The 18,638-nt window shown below is 33.0% G+C and overlaps 1 protein-coding gene across 1 annotated transcript in view; it reads left to right on the top strand.

Moving 5' to 3' along the window:
• The window catches only part of LOC140432679 (juvenile hormone epoxide hydrolase 1-like), a 33,798-nt gene extending 19,285 nt beyond the window's left edge, over nt 1–14,513 (top strand). The window contains exons 3-5 of the mRNA XM_072520738.1: nt 12,564–12,929; nt 13,753–13,987; nt 14,245–14,513. Of these exons, the coding sequence (XP_072376839.1) occupies nt 12,564–12,929; nt 13,753–13,987; nt 14,245–14,467 (824 nt within the window). The 3' untranslated portion in view covers nt 14,468–14,513. The remainder of the gene's footprint in view (nt 1–12,563; nt 12,930–13,752; nt 13,988–14,244) is intronic.
• The last annotated feature ends 4,125 nt before the right edge of the window (nt 14,514–18,638 follow it).

Here is an 18,638-nt window from a genome sequence, read left to right as displayed (position 1 = left end):
GTTACCAATTTGTGGGTCTTACCTTGTCTGCTTAAACATTTTATTCATTTATAAAACCACAGACATGTAATATTGGCATAATTACTGTAAAAATTTAAAAGTTGACGAGTCTCAGCGTTTTTCACAATTTTCTAAAATAAGGACACAAACAATTTTATTCCATAAGTGGTTTCCACACTGTATGTAGACGTTTGTGGAAGCAGTACCTTCAACTAGAAATATAAATGACATTTCTACAATTAAATAATACAACTAAATGATAACTTAAGCTAAAGATCCTCTGTCATTATTAAAATTTGTATCTTTCGTATTGTAAATATCTACAAATTATTTTTACGGTACCTACATATTATTTCTAATCTTGTTTTATAAAATGATTATTAATGTGGTATAATTAACTTGTTTGAGAAGACATTAGTTTAAAAAAAGTTAAATACTGTAGTGGACTTTCGCTTATATTTCAAGGTCGAAATTAAGTTGAATATTAGGCTATAATAATAGTCTTTGTCTAATAAATAATCTGCGTTAAATAATTACAGTAGATCAGTTGGATCTTTGCACTTTGCCATCATTCGTATTATAGGAAATAAACCAAAAAATGTGAGTTAAACTTACATAGGTTATAACAATTAGAAAATATTACAATGCATTCTACTACAGTCTAATATTACAATGAACGTTTTGATACTTCTCTTTTATTTCATTTGTTGAATTTTAAAAACTGGCTATACATTTATGAACGTGATTTTCCAATTTTTGAAAACAAACCGGTTGTCCAGTAATATCTATCGTAAATAAATATTTAAACCGTAGTAATCAGAAATAAGTGTTACTCCTTTAGAATTACAGACAGTTTGAAAATAGCAAACGAAAAAGACTCTCTCTCGACTGTTGAATGCCACTAGCAACAGACGTACTCTCTGGGCTGTTGACTATCGCTAGCAACAGAGGCACTCTCTCTTGGCTTTTGACTTTTGCTAGCAACAGGCGTCCCCTCTCTCGACTGTTGACTGCCGCTAGTAACAGACATTCTCTCTCTTCCTTATAGTTACTCGAAAAATACTGCGAATACTCTTTTGAATTGTAAAGACAACAAACGCAAATGTGCTCTATCTCTTGATCTTAGTGTTAGTACTGCGAGACACATGTTTAGAAACCGGTAAAGACAGCTCCTCCCGTACGAGGAACAACCGCAAGTAAAAGCCTATAAATACCGCGAGTGTGTGTGACACAGCAGTATTGATAAGACTTTTTATAAACGTGATTTGGCTATTATCTGTATAACCCTTTACTACCACTCCTAATTATTTTGAACCACCCCTATTTAATACAGTCCTTAGACACTGAAATTATATTAATAATTTCACATATGTACACTATTTTTTAAGGTTACGATCCAAAAAACTGAACAGGAATCTACCTCAAGGCTCCATCATTTTGATCATTTTATTTTTTTAGTGTTAAATATGATTTGTCGGAATTAATTAATGACTTTGTTTTTACTACTGTTTAGGAGATTAATCGATTTAAGATCAAAGAGCTTTGGTATTATTAATACGGGTGTAATAAACATAATGAGGCTAAAAGAAGGTAACACATGTTATCAAACTAAATTGAAAAAACTGTACATATAAAAATTAACACAACAAAATTTAAATAAAGAAACCTATGCATAATAAATTGAAAAATAGAAAACTTTTGAGCTGTATATATGTCAATATGTATTTAACCTTCGTGGATAATAATAAATTTAAGATTTCTTCTCCTCAGAAATCACCAGTGCCTGGCTCTTAAATCAGCAATACTGGTACGCTCAATTCATGCTCTTCGATTATTGTCCTTTTCGTATTTAAATTCCAATTCTTTCAACAAAATGCTATTAACTGTTTTGAAAATAAATACAAATTCTTTGTCCCTTAATTCATTACTTATATTTCGCAGAGTAACATGTTTTACTAAAAAACAACAGATACGTACAAACAAAGTCGCATTGTTTCAACTAGTTCAATGGGATAATTCAGTTTTAGATAATTACAGGCCAGTTACGGTCCCTACTATTTTGGGTAAAAATTATGAAAAATGTGTTATACAAAAGAATGTATAGTTTTCTTAGTAAATACAATATATTATGTTCTATATTCTGCCTGGAAGATCAACAGAAGGTGCTACCAACGAATTACTCAATTACGCACTGGATCGGAGGGAGTTTATGGAGACACTTTTCTTTGATCTGTTAAAAGCCTTTAATGTCATAAATGTAAGAGTTGCTATAGAGAAGTTAGGGTTCAATATTTTAGCCATTAATATTTATATGCTATGTTAATGACATGCCCAGATATGTCAGTTTAAATAACATGAATGCAGATGACACAACTATTACTACATCTGCTTTAACCCTTTGTGGACGGACTTTTTTTGTTTATATTAAATGGTGAATAATTTGTTTTTAGGTCATATTAGGGCAAAAGATAGACAAATCAAAGGTTTTTTATATTCCATGTTTGTAGTTATTAGGAAAAGAAGGTGGTACCATGTGGAACCACTAGGCCACAAACGAAAAAATTATTTAGCGTGAAATGGAATGAAACAATTTTTTTTAGATAGACATAAACCTATTTTACATGTAGTACAGTGCCGTCTTGTACGATGAGGAGTTGCCTTGGTACTGCAGTATGTACAACGTACTTTGGCTCCATGCTGAGGCATATGAGGCTTTGTTAGTTCTTATTTCTAGAGGAACTTGTTTTTTAACCTGTTACTGGTGCTTGGAATGTCCATCGTTATTCTTCCAAATTTTGACATTTGGGGTCTGCTCCAATCAAACCGGTGGCCACAGCAATTTTAAATTCTTTGAAAGGCAGAAAGACGGTATAAGATTTAATTTCGATTGCAGAGCACATGCAAGCCGCTTATGCGTATTTCAACCTCTTTAGGTCTCATCAGAACCACATATGCAGTTGCTCTGAATCGAAACAAAATCTCTCCCATCATAGGACAATAATTATTAACAGACGTTACAACGCCATCTAATAACAACACTAGGAATTCTAAGATTTCCTACATGTCGAAACTAAATTCAAATCTTTACCACTGTGCTTTCTAAAACTTGCAAAGCAGACAGATTGATGAATTAGTCGGCAAGGGAATCTATACTTTCCATTTTACATGCCATTACGAATCTTTAATAAATATGTACAAGTGGTCGGATATGCAGATGACATAGACATTATTGCTAGGTCCACAGAATCTCTGATCGAAGCATTTCGATCACTAAGGGCGTCTGCACTTAGAATGGGATTAAAAATAAACGCACAGAAAACCAAGTATATGTATTGTACTAGATCAGGCAACCATATACCTAGACTATTAATTGATGATCTGGAACTAGAAGGTGTGGACACCTTCGTCTACCTGGGCTCGCTGCTGACCAAAGACAACAATGTCAGCGAAGAAATTAAAAGAAGAATTAAGCTTGCCAATAAGTGCTATTATGGCTTAAGGAAACATATGGCTCCAAAACTACCCAGAAAAATTAAAGTTACCATATATAAAACACTAATAAGGCCAGTGTTAACATACGGGTCTGAAACGTGGTCACTTACACAGAACGACCAAGAATTTCTTAAACGTTTCGAGAAAAAAATTCTAAGGAAAATATATGGAGGAATCCAAGAACAGGGTTTGTGGCGTAGGCGCTACAACTTTGACTTATATAGAAGTTTTGGGAACCTGACGTTATAAAATGTATTAAATTAGCACGCCTTCGATGGATAAGACATGTAATTAGGCGAGATGAAGATGCAACGATCAGAAAAATTTTCGACCGAAGAGGACCAGTGGAAAGACGAGCCAGAGGAAGACTAAAACTTAGGTATCAAGATAACATAATATGAGGATGATCTAAAATCCTTTGGAGTTAACGCATGGAGAATAGTTGCAGAGACAGGGGCGAATGGAAGATTGCTCTGAAGAAGGCTTTGGCTCATAACGAGCTGTAATGCTACTGATGATGATGATGTAGGAAATCTTAGAATTCCTAGTGTTCTTTCAAAGACATTCTCGTACCAGGTGTTGATTGTTTGAAAATTATATATGTGTTTAGTAATATTAGGTCAACAAAATGGAAAAAAAATTCTATGCCACCACTTTTTGGATTTTCTTTCCAATTCGTAGCAAGATACTAACATATCAGACTTATCTACGAAGCCCATAGATTTGTTGTACTAATTGTTTGCAATTAATTGCTACTGATGTCCCATCCTTTTCTTTCCTCTTCACAGTAACATTTTCTTCAGGCTTGTGAAAATTGCTTAGATAATGAATGGGTTTTTATCCAACCATTGCTTCACTCATTCTCCTTTTGATTTTTTTATTTGTTTTAAGTTCATTTGGAAAATATTTTTTATCTTTTCGAGTTGTTTCACAGCGTAGATTTTGACTTTTATCGCAACAAACAAGTCGCGTTGTAATGCAACAGAATTAAAATAGTTATCGAAATATGTAAACTTTATAATTTTTTTCAACTAAATCTCTTGTAAGATCTTGTATTACTCTTGCCCCTAGGTTTTGCTCCCTTACATCGTTTACGTTGTCATACATATTATGCAATAAGTGCAGAAAGGTGTTAACAACAAGACAACAATGCAGAAGATACAAACAAGTTATTAGTTCCACTATACACAAAAAGAATATTACGGTTTTTTTAACATTAATCGGTCAACAAACGGCGAAACAGACTTCTTAATGAAGAAATGGATTTACAAAGCTCTAAAAACCAACAATAATTTGGATAAATAATGGGGAATAACAAATGACCATTAAAGTGTCTACCCCCAGTGTACCAATTTTAACTGAAATTTATATTCGTCATAACTTTTGAACGGTGTTCATTGTGTCGTATAAGGCCCTAATCGACAGGCGAGTAAAACCGCGGTTTTGTGGCTTGCCGGTAAAGCTCGCTAGTGTATCAGTGCAATACCGCAGTTTTATATACCGACGAGCCTGGCTTGTGGGCTGTGGCTCGTCAGTTTGTTTTATTTTTTACTTGGCTCGTCATTTAAAACCGCGCGTGTATCACCACTGACGAGCAAAACCGGCAGTTTTCAGCGACCGTTGAAGTGAAAAGATTAGTTTTTAATCATGGAAATGCGAACTCTCAGCCACGACTTTTTATTAGAATTTATATATTGTTTACGAGGCTGTGTTTGTTTATGGAAATGTACATCGCCAGAATACAAAAACAAAACAACTCGACTTAGCGCATATGTTAAACTTCTAGGGCGTCTCCGGTTTTTTTTTGTAATTTCGTAGTATGCTATAGCGAGGTAAAAAAAAATAACATAAAACTTCACTTTCAGTTGAACACGACATGTTAGCTGTGGACGGTTGACAATGACTGTTTTGCTCGCTAGTCGATCAGCACCAACGAGCCGCGAGTAAAACCGCCGTTCTTAAAACCGCGGTATTATGGCTCGCTCGTCGATCACCCACTTTATGTTTTATATACCCAACTCTAATAAAATATTACAAATTAGACAAATACGCAATTTAAATGGCGTATGTAACAAACCGTATCTTCTATGACGGTGATGCCTATGGGGGTATGAGGGATGGAATAGTCACCTTCGACTTAAATGGTTGGCGTTAGTGTGCTTATGTGATCCAAGAAGTGTTTGTTATCTGATACCAAAACTTAGATAAAATAGATATGGTGTAAGTTTTGTTAGTTAGATTTAAGATTCACTCTAGTTTTAACCTTTAATAAAGAAACAAACACACCTATTTATACATGTTTATAAATTTCATGTAACAAAAACCCTAAAAATACCTGAGAAAAAGTAAATTCCTGCTATAAGTATTTATTTTTTCCCACACGGTTACTGAATTTTTTATTACAAAAATTAAATTTGACTATGTATTAAATATTTGGCATAGAGTATAGAATAGAATAGAAATATGCTTTTTGTCACTGAAAATTGTACAATTTTGTGGACAAAGCTTACAAAAAAAATAACATTAACCATTTAAAATTTACTGAAATTACATAAATCGTCAATATCACAAAATAAAATAAAATGAAAGATAATAAAATACACAAAAAAGTATGTTAAGAGTGTTAAACTTGGTATATACTTCTTATTGATCAGAGAGTTTTGCATTAATAATTGTAGAACGTACATCAAAGGGTGAGAAATCTGAGACAATATAATCAATTACGGTAGATGTTGTTTTAGTAATTCTTATAGGAGAATTTACGTGCATTGTGAAACCATACGATTCGAATATATTGACCAAGGATAATTGGGTAGGAATCTACCTCAAGGCTCCATCATTTTGATCATTTTATTTTTTTAGTGTTAAATATGATTTGTCGGAATTAATTAATGACTTTGTTTTTACTACTGTTTAGGAGTAATTCTTGTAGGAGAATTTACGTGCATTGTGAAACCATACGATTCGAATATATTGACCAAGGATAATTGGGTAGCACAAGCAACAGCCTAATTAATATTCAAATCACCGCATAGAATTTTTCTGCTTCTATTGATCAGGTCGTCTAACAAATTTAACAGATTCTGAAAAAACAGTTCCGTGGAAGAATCAGGTGATCTATAAATGCAAAGAATGTATAGATTAAGATTCTTGTTATAAACCAATGAAATCTCAAAAAAGGCTTCATTTAAGAGAAAGTCATATTTTGTTATAGGAGAGAAATCATTATTTGTAGAAAGGATTAGGGTGCTACCATGAGCTGAACTTGGACGTTGAAAAGTGAACCATAGATTAAAAAAAATGTAATTTTCTTACAAAAACTTAATTTTTGTTGTAATAATATCTCTTTTAGCCAATATCTAGAATTTTAAAAGGTATAAGTTGATTTAAATAATACAAAACATTGCCCTGTATGTTTTTAGTGATTCATCGTTAGTGTCATTTTATTTAATTCTAGAAGTTTATTTCACACATATATATGCTTAACAGAAAACACTATAGTAATAATCAGTTTTTTTTAGTTAATAAAAAATAAAATTAACATTTAAAATTACCTGCATTATGTATGTATTTTGTTTTTAAATTTGAGGAAAACAAGATAATTAAAAATAAATTAAACAAAGAATATTGTTGCCCTAATTTGCATCACTACCTTCTCACCATTTATTAAGGTGAAAATTTAAGTGAATCTTAGGAGGTTATGATTTAATTAGACAATTTCGTTGTTTGAGTACATAATTTGACTTTTTGTTTGCCAACAATATTATTTATTTGTGTTTCGTACACTATTTTGACAGCGGTCATTAGTTTTTTAGAAAATGTACCTTATTCTATTTTTTTCATTATTTGCAAAAGGCCACATCAATATTTTTTGGACTGAAATGCAGGACCGTTAGCAGAGAATATCGAAGACTATTTCGGGAATGTCGAGTTCAAAATCAACAAACAAACAGAAGAAGTTAAACTCTAAAATTCACAGCTATTTGGTATATCCTATTTAGCGCAAAAAGCATCGTATGAAAAAAACCATGTTATGATTTGGGTCCCATCTAAGCTATTAACATAAATCACTGGATAGCATTTCGAGCTATATCCGCTGGACTTTGATTATTATCTGATACCTGATGCAAGTTGTATTTTGCAAAACACCATGCTCAATTGCACCAATAAGTCAATCAAACGGCGAAAGCAGTAGCTACATTATCTTTGGGTAAAGCTTTAAAACATTTTTCAGCGGTAATTTTTTTTTATGGATAGATGCGAGCGAATGCAAAAAGCGCACCCTTCAAGGACATCATCACATTTATTAGTGTATTATTTAATTACAAAATATTATTACATATTAAAGATTATTTTGTACACTCTAACAGTTTCAAATTTCTTTTCTGGGAAAATTGTGGTTACAACATAACGAGATTCTGTGGAAATTAAAAAAAGTTGGGTTTTTTCTATTATTGAAACGAGCCTCTTTCAATTCCGTCGGTTTAACAAATAGTTTATATTATTTGGTTAAAAATAGCTCAAGGTTGCATATTCTTGTGATGCCACAATAAGTCGCTTCATTTTTGATTTATAAAATTGTCCTATGAATTCAATTCGAATATTACAGCGTGAGTAACGCAAGTTGAATAACAACTCTGCAGCTATGATATAATTGGTATAATTTAAAAAATATTAAATAGTAGTAGCATTTGTGTCATGACTTAACATTTTTATGAAAATAAAAACTGTATATACATATAATAGATAATTTAGTAGCTACCTAATTATAGTCAGTCCGTCAATCAGTCAGTCAGTCAGTTACATATAATTATACATATAAATTAATCCCGTATATGGGACTAATTTATAGAATTACCTCCACCACATCTTACAATTTAAACATTCATTCATATACAAAATATCAAAACTATAAATTGCTAATTGAGTAACATAATATATGACTATTAGTTAATGGTCTTTCTTTATTCTTTATTTTTGAAGGGAAGCTTCTATACTGGCGTTGTATTACTTTTTTCTCTATAGTAAAATGCTGAGGCCAGCGTCACGGAACTAGCGTCACACGATGGGGGTAGCAAGGGTAGCGTCACAAAATAGCAGTTCTTGACATCGATTCACTACTCTCTATCAATTCGTTTCTAGTCATTATATATTTATTCTAAGCAGGTTTAAATTAAAAACTGCATGAAAAAATTGTCATCCAATTAATAAGAATATTAAATCATCTGTTTAATTTTTTATGACACTCGTTTTCAAATAATTTCATATAAATTCAACCACTATTTTTAAACATCTTATTTGGTTATGATGATAAATGATAATTAAGTTTACTATCAAATTATATTTATTTACGTTTCATTATTAATTTAATATTACGTCTGAATTTGACAGGTCAGTCAGAAGTAAACAACGTATGCCATGTTAATAAGTTAACAGATGGCGTTAGGAACAAACATAATTTATTAAATTATTTTGATATAATATAATTTGTTTAAAATATAAATAATAAAATTTCTTTAATGAATTTTAAAAATATTTAAATTTTCGCTAATCTACTGTACCGTCTACTGTAACATCCTTTTTTTTAATTTAGTTATATAACGCTCTTCCAAGTAGTTTCAATAAATTATTTTGACACGTTGAAAAAGAAAATATTATGTGGCATTATTTCCATCCTAGGTCAAGGGGTATATTCAGGGAATATATTTTTAAATTCCTGATTTGTTACTTGTTACTAGCTATAGAAAACAGAAATTCTTTGGCCAAACTGTGATGATTTAACCAAAACATTTCTATTTGAAGTATTTCTAGGTTGATTTGCTATGGTGGAGGTGTCGACTTTAGATTCCGCCCCTAGTTTTATGTAGTTTTAATAAATCATTTTGACGTATACAAAAAAATATAGTATGTGTCCTTATTCCCATCGTAGTTCAAGGGGTGAATTCGGGGAATATAGTTTTAAATTTCTGATTTAAGGTTATTGAATCTTCTAGTTTGAACACATTCCTATAAAAAAATTCATCATGATTAAACATAAAAAAACGGGTGTGGCAGTCCAGTGGGACTGCCGGTGGAAGTTACACTTCTATACACGCATTCGCCGTTACAAATTTATTTGGGAGTCAATCTGCACAATCATTACATATGGAATTTTATAGGTAAAACATAGCAGGAAGAGAAACAGAATTAATAACAACTTACTAACAATGAAGGATTGAATCAATATTTTGATGAAAATGTATATTTTTATTTTCATATATGTATGAAAGGAGTTGAATGCATACATATACTATGCAGTAAAATTCATTGTTTACTTTGTTATTAATATAATAATACAATACAAATTAAACTGCAATATTCATAAGTATTTAAAAATGACAATAATATACATAAAAAAATACACTACAATACAGTGCAACATAATTCCATATATAATAATACAATACAAATTAAAATGCAATATCCATAAGTATTTAAAAATGACAATAATGTAATAACATTAATAAAAAAGTCCTCCCCGACTGGGAATCGAACCCCGGTCTCCCGCGTGACGGGCGGGGATACTGACTACTACACTACCGAGGACATAACACAAATGTATTTCAAAATTGACAGTTCTGGATCATACAGTGATTTATTGAGATTATTATTTTGAAATACAAAGGAATAATATAATTATGAACATTTAATAAATAATACAAAACATATCACATAAATAATAATATTAATAAATATTTTATTATATGTATAATATTATATGCATAATATTATATGTATATATATATATATATATATATATATATATATATATATCTTTATATAATATGTATAATATTAAATTATATATATACAAAAGGAACATTTTGTATATATATAATTCCACGTTTACGTGGCATTAAGCATAATTACGAGTGAATAAGGGTTAATAGAGTTTGTGACGGGTAACTCTTTCGGGACGACAGACTCAGTAAAACACAGGTTGAAATAAAAAATAAATCTATTAATTCTAACGTATGTACAAAAATAAAAATAAAATATATTCTATATCCCCTTCTGGATCCCGCAAGAGTGAATTCCCCGGCGGACGTCTGTAAAAGAAAAATTATTATTACTAACAGAAAATCAAATACGCGAATTCGATCGCACGCAGACTTATACTCGCTTCCACCTCAGTCAAGCGGAAATGCCAAACGCTCTCGCAATCAAAATATTCGATTGTGCAGATCCACGTTATACTCTGAGTCAGAGTTGACGGTAAAGTTCAAGTCTTTCTGTCCGGGTTGGCTCGCAGATTCAATGCACTAGCGAGCCAGGGAGCCTAGAGCTCTCTTAACTCCGCCAGCCGCTCGCTTTAAATAGCCGATCCTGACCCCACCTCGTCGTCTTGTCGTGGAAATGGATGCGTGATTATCAACACTCCCACGCTGTTGCTGTAGGACGTTCAGCAATTTAATGTCTTTTAGTATAAACGTCCTTTATAATAGTCGTAATATTTGGTAACATTTTTTTAGAAATTGTTCCTTTTTTATGTATTTGTTGCGGGTTTGTAATAAAATAAAGACATTTATTATTATTATTATTATTAAGATTACCCGGTATTAAGATTACCCAGATTTAAGGCATAGGTATGACTCCTTCTCCTCCTAAGGGAAAAAATCACTCATCCCAGCTACCTGCAAAGAACAAAAATGTTTTTACGCATATGGACGTCGCAAGCAGATATTCAATAACACACAGCTGTTTAATGGTCTCTAGGAGTTTTGTAGGAATGTCATCAGTAGTAGAATAGATAATTGGTATCGTTTGGGTACTTTCCATTCTCCATTGTCTCCTCATATGTATCAAGATGTTTATCTCTGTACTTAACGATCTTTTTTTGTATTTAACATGCAGATTATTGTTGTTATCTATCGCTACATCGATAAGGATTGTTTGTCCAGTTGGTTTATTAACTAGTATGAGATCTGATCTATTATATGCCACTGGCTGAGATTTCAGTATGGTCCCAGTATAGGTCTCTTGTAGTTGTTAGAAACAGAAAGTCAACAGGCCTTACTGTCATATTTCGGTACTTGCAGATTCTTCCTATTGGTATCTCGATGTTGAAGATGCCCTAAACATCTTAACTTATGCTCTCTCATTGTTGCGTCAATTGGTGCCACTCCTAGACTTGGTGCCTAATATATTCGTTCTTTATGGTATCCATTTTTTTCACTCTACTAATCAATTTAGGTATTCTTATTTCCGCATGCATGCATTTGTTGTTCCTCTTTTTTTTTAACTGCCTAACATTCAGTTTCATATATCATAGCTGGCTTTATGGCAGCTATCTGAAGTTTCCTTTCAATTTCATCGGAATCTCTCTATCACACCATTCACGTACTTTTATTTCATCCATATTACTTAAGTTTACTGCATTTATTTCCTTAGTACTCTGCAATATCCATCCTAGGTACTTAAGACTAATCTTTTTCACAATCATTTTACCATCCAAAATTATTATCTTATAGTACCTTTATATTTAAGTGAACCTTCTACATACTCTAGAAGATAACGAAGACTTTATTGTGCACATCTATATCAAACTTTTTATTTATTGGAAAACACGTTTTTGTTTCAATAGTTAAGTTTTGAAACTGCCATTTTTACCAATATAAATATTGAAATAATTTTCGTTCATTAAATGAAAAATAATAGTTTCTAGAACGATTATAACATGATGTTTTTCATAAGTATCTCTTGAAAACAGTAGCGCACCTAGAATTTGCCTCTGGGGGGGGGGGGTTTAATTGGTCACCAAAATTTTTTTTATGATGTTACCTCCATTTTGAGTCCTTAAAATGTGTAAGTAACAGTGTCGGAATGTGGTCGGGGGGGGGGGTTAACCCCTAAAACCCCCCTTCGGTGCGCCACTGCTTGAAAAAATATAAGATATATAAACAATATAAATAAAATTTATTCATTAATTTGATCTATTGTATGTTCTACTATTGTACTACTTATCTTACTGTTTTTCACCCTTTTCGCTCGCTATGATTTACAATTTATAGTAAAATAAATACAATTTTTAGGTTATGGATTTTCTGAAGCTGCTGAAGTACCTGGACTTAATCAACCCCACATAGCCATCATTATGAAAAATCTTATGACTAGATTGGGATTCCAGAAGTACTATCTTCAGGGAGGTGATTGGGGTGCCGCAATAGTAGCCAACTTAGCAGCATTATTCCCAGAAAAAGTGCTGGGAGTCCATTCCAATATGTGCCTTGTCAATAGTGCTCTTTCTAATCTAAAATTAGCATTGGGTAGTCTTATGCCATCTTTGATCGTTGAAGCTGACAAGCAACATCTCGTTTATCCCAGAATGAAAATTTTTGGAAAGTTATTGCTTGAAACTGGTTATATGCATCTTCAGTCTACTAAACCAGATACCGTTGGTAAGTTTCAATATAAGTATATCAAATATCAATGCAAATATACCACATTCCTCAAAAGTGGGGTAACATTAGATTGACACCACTCTTTTTTACGAGGTTTCTGATGAAATCTCAATTATTATGTTATCAGATATCTTCTTCTTCTTCTTCTTCTTAACATGCCATACACCAAAGTGCGTAGGCGACTATCTCATTACTAGAATTCTGTTCTTGGCGGCGTGACACAGCTCGCCTGTATTGTGTATTCCTGTCCATTCTTTAATATTTCTTAACCAGGATAATTGTTTGCGGCCGGCTCCTCTCCTACCTTCGATCTTCGATCGTTATCAGATTTCAGACTCCACAAATATGCAAATTGATAAGAGGAAAATAAGCACAGGTTTGGCAAGAATTAGCAAAAAATAGAAATTAAATATATATTTTTTAAATAACTAAACTTTTTTTTTAAATTAATAGGAGACACCAAAAACAAATTTTACAAAAATAGGTGGTAATTGTAAGCTTCAAATTTTAGAATTAGTTATAAATATACTTACAGTTTTCCATAATCCCGTATCGCATTAAACATATGTTTTTTTAAGTGAGTAAGTGCCACGTACACCCTTTTGTGTGGACATGAGGCACCCCTTGCTGCTGCCAAGACAAAATCTTGTGAACTGCTCAGGAGTACCAGTACTATATTTTGCTTTTTTCTTATCTTATTATATTATTATCTGCCTATTTACTATCGTAGAACAATTTTACAAATACACAAGTTTTAAAAAATGTAAAAATGTTCGTTTTTTACAATTATTGTATTTATAATTTACATGTTTAATTCCAGGTGTCGCTCTACGTGATAGCGCTGTAGGTCTTGCAGCTTACATCATAGAGAAGTTCACCACATGGACCAATCCTGCATGGAAAGACTTAGAAGACGGAGGATTGACAAAGAAATTTACTTTGGAAAAGTTGTTGGACAATGTTATGGTTTACTGGGTTACCAGATCTATCACTACCTCCATGAGATTGTATGCAGAATCATTCGATTCTAATAACATCGCCTTGAAGGTCGATAGGTAATTTATTTACTTTTTAAACAATTTATTTGAAACTTTGTGGGATTTTGATATATATTTTAAATGGAAGATCTAGTTCCTTTTACTATGAAACGGCAATTTTTTGTGTGGAGACATGAATTTTGCGGAATATTACGTGCTTTCTGAAATATATATATTAACTATAAGTTAAAATACTAAATTTACATTTTAAGGCCAAGAATTTTGAAAAAAAAACTTTCTAACAGAAGTTCTTTAATACCACTCTTATTTTTTAGTCTTCCCATCGATGTCCCCAGCGCATGCTCTCAATTTGAACACGAGCTTATATATTTACCAGAATCAATCCTAAAGGAAAGGTTTCGCAACTTATTGTTAGCAAGCTCGCACACAGACGGTGGCCATTTTGCAGCTTTTGAAGTTCCAAACCTTCTTGCCAAAGACACGTATGATTTTGTTGAAAGAGTTCAAGATTTCGAAAAGCAAAAACCTAAAAAGTAATTGTTTGTACATATATATTTTTGTTATGAGTAAATTTTTATAAAAGTTTGTGTGTTTTTTTTGGTGTGATGCATAAAAACCAAAAATGACTATTCAAGAAAATATTTTCTGTTAGATGATTAATGATCAATATGTTGTCGAACTAATTATTGATGAGACACTTTATTGTATTGTAAGGTTCAAACGATCAGAAAGGGTGGGTATCAATAGGAAACAATATAACTACCTCTGGAAGTTAGGAGCCAATATATAACAATAAAACTCGCTACTTTCTTTGGGAGACAATTGTTAGGCCTCGTCTACCTCGGCCTCTCTGAGGTGAGAGGACGTCTTACCTTAAAAGTAAATCTGAAAAATGAGTTTGGCTGGAATAAGCAAACCAAGATATTAACTAATCATATTTATTGTACATAAAAAATATAAAAAGAATTTAATATTAAATTAATATCAAAGCAAATCTTGCCTAAAGCTTTACAAAAATTTTAGAATTATACTTATGGCTTTACAAGACAACGTGCTGATTGCTCCTGATGTTGGCTGGATGGATTGTAGCTATATGAGTAGCTTTTAGGTTCGTGGTGATGCCGGTATCGTTTAGCGCAGTGACCCTATGAGTGAACTGCGCTAACGAGTAAACAAAAAAATGGACTACTGATTTGGTGAGGCCTATGCCTGTAAGAGGGAACATACTTAAATGTAATCAATCCCAATAGTACACCCAAGCGTCCCATGTTCCTCACCCCCGGCCCCAAGAAAGAGGCTGATCAAGCAACTATAAGGACCCGTCTAAGGAGTCAAAATCAAGCCTTGAAACGGAAGACTGGTTGTTGAAATCCTAGTCTACATGATCAACGAGGTATCCTACAAAGCATTGAGGGCTACTCATTTCAATGCGTATTACAGACGAAGAAGTGTCCTTGAAAACCATCAGAATGCTGCAGGCAGACTTCCAGCATAGAAAAGCAGCTTCGGCACAACTTTTGTTGCTATAAGAAGGTTCGATGTAGCTTTGATACAAGGGCAAAATAAGAGGTCTATCGAGCATTGGTGGACAGCTTATATATGGCCGATTTTCCAACGCTCAAATGACCTGTATAATAGTCAAACAAGATCTCAAAACACTATCGTTGTCTTTGTTCCAGGGATTTAACTAAAAGATACTAACCGTAAAGATATACCATATAGGGAGGCAGTATGGAGATAATTCTCAAATCCGCGTAGCTCCCAGATTATAATCCCGAAAAACAACCATCAAGGGAACAGCTAGTAGACAAAGTCACCAATGAAGAAATATTGCGGAGGATGAACACAACCACGGATTTGGTCAACATCGTGAAGGGCCGTAAGCTGACACGAGCTACTCTAATGCATTTTGCAAGGTAAAATTGAAGGAAAAAGGGCCCCAGGACGAAGAAGAATATCCTGGATTGCTCACCTGAGAGCATGGTATAGAAAGACCTCAACACAGCTATTTAGTATAGCAAAAAACAAAGTCATCATAGCTAAAATGATCGCTAACGTTCGGAACAGACAGGCACTCTAAGAAGAAGAAACGTAGGAAACAAACCAACTTTCATAACTTAACAAAGAAAGGAGGTAATTGGTGTAACACTGACCACGATTTATATGGCTAGAACTGTTGCCACATGACGGTTCTTGTTTAAATGGCATGTGCCAGCTTTCATCTAATAAGTAATGCCTCTTATTAAACCTATTACAATTACTTAAGCAGACCTGGAATAATATTTACGCATAGTTAAAGGGACGATAATGCATATCTTGGAGCTAGACATGGCCACCGAACAATTTGAAGAGGTTTAAGACAACTGTCCGGAGATAGTGAGAAATTCTATCAGAAAAGTACCTTGGTGGAATGACAACATTACAAATCTAAGAACAGAAGTAAGATGAAAATTTAATCTCGCCAGATTATCGCGAAGCTCTGACTGAATAGAATATGAAATTTAGGAGGACAAAAAGAAAATCGTGGAGAAGGCATTAACAGGAGATATAACAGTATGAAATGTCAAACTCTATAAAATTCTATCACTTTCCAAATTTCTTTCAGGAGTTTAAAATTAAACTGATATTACTAGACACATGTCAGTAGACTGGATTGGATATCACTTTCATGTTTTTATTAAACAAACCTGTTAGCTAACCTGTTCTCATCCACACTTCCTGTCCACCCTTCTCCAGGTATTTACATCATTTAGTCCAACTAGATTACTCCAAATTACCTTTCTCTATTTTTTAAAGCGCATGAGCAATTTCCTGATTTGATATTTTGGAGACTATTGCTGTTATTGTGTCCGTTGGTTCAACTGGATTTCTGTCAAGTTTTTCGTTTAATAAGCTGTCAAAGTATTTTGACAGTTACTTTTCTCTACATACCAAAATTTGTATCCTTCACCTAGTTTTTTCACACTTTTCCTTTTTCACCTACTCTCTTAAATGCAATAAAAATCAACTTTTCTTCTTTGAAGCTATATTTCCAACTCTATACTGCTGCCTGTAATACTTTTAAGATTTTACACTAATTTTTCTAACGTTTAATGTTTATCTAACCTGAAATACCCAGAAATCCGAAAGGACGCTCTGTTTGCTTCCGGAACATTTTACCTCAGGAGATCATCCTTTCAGTATAATTTATGTTAAATTTGATAAGGTCCTTTCATTATTATGGTCCGAATAGATTTTTTGACATTTGATGTCTAAATGCCTTTTCTACCAGCATGATGTCCAGCATGATTTGACCAACACACTACCAATGCAACCAAAGGGCAGTATGTCTTACTACCACACCCCCTTGGTTTTTTCTGTACAGGACAGATTCCGTACTGTAAGGACTTTCCTATTAGGCAATATATTGTTGCTCGTATTCCGCCAGCCACAGCTCTAATGCCGGTTTTCTACTAAACGGACTAAATAAAAACAAAACACAAACACATGTCATAAAACTGCAACTTTTCAAACACTTTTGAAGACTGATGCGTTTTACAACAGTCTGAACATAGTGAAGTATCATACTGAACAGTCTGAAGTAACATCAAAGGGTTTTTCTCTTTATTGTTTAGTGGAAAGTCATGTTGTATTCATTGTTGTTGTCTTACTAGTCGAATACGAATTTTGTACCGATTACTTGGTTTTGGCCTTAGATTAAAGAAACCCCGGTTTCTTTAATCTAAGGTTTTGGCTCGGAGAACATTTTAGCGAAACATAATTCATGTCTGAAGATGGTAAAATTTCCAAAAAGCAGTGGATTACTGGAGAAATATGTACGTTAATAGCAGATGTCCCCCGGGAACATAGAATTTTGTGGTAGGTACCCAAAGAATATTAACAAAAATGGGTTTCTACAAGGAAATTGCTCAATTATTTTGACACCAACCAAAATCCAAACCAAACACAAACTCCAAAAATAAAATATCAACGTGAAAGAAGGAATTATAAAAAAAATTAAACAATCTGGAGCAGCATCAATGCAATGAGTTTTATGAATGACAAAAATAAATCCTCTTTTCCGAGGACTTGATCAGATACAACTAAGAATAAAAACTGTACTTCGACTTCCTCCAACCAGTGGAATAGGACCGAAAATAAAAACAAAACTCGAACAAAATGTAGTCCGATTGATGGAAACAAGAGTTTTGAGTTTGTTTTAGTTTTGTAAGTTCTAGAAAACACAAACAAAACATAAACTCAATGGTCCGTTTAGTGGGAATCGCCATAATAAATTATTATTGTATTTTTCCAAATCCCTATGTTGACTAAAACTGCACTTATATTTAAGAAAAGTTACATATTTTTCTTGGGTTTTCTATTACTTAAACCAAATTATAATGAAATATAAATATAAAATATATTATTATATCACAATAGTTTTGAAGGAAACACTTTTTTTCAATAGCTCAAATAGAATAATGGCTTGTTTCATTGCTGCTCTATAAATATTTCTAAATATAAAAGAAACCAAAAGATAGCGACGTATATTATATCTCATTATTATCACTTTGGTTATTACCGTAAGTATAGATTAATCGAATTGTTTTTCCAAGAATTTTTTGAACCACTTGAACCCGTTGACCTTGACCTTGGATCTCCCTACCTGCGCGGCGCATCGTTCTAATTTCAAATAATCAGTCCTTCCTACCGATCCGAGCGCCGAAGC

Source organism: Diabrotica undecimpunctata, chromosome 1, assembly GCF_040954645.1.
Source record: "Diabrotica undecimpunctata isolate CICGRU chromosome 1, icDiaUnde3, whole genome shotgun sequence".
NCBI classification, from domain to species: domain Eukaryota; kingdom Metazoa; phylum Arthropoda; class Insecta; order Coleoptera; family Chrysomelidae; genus Diabrotica; species Diabrotica undecimpunctata.
This window is presented reverse-complemented; position numbering and strand designations above follow the sequence as displayed.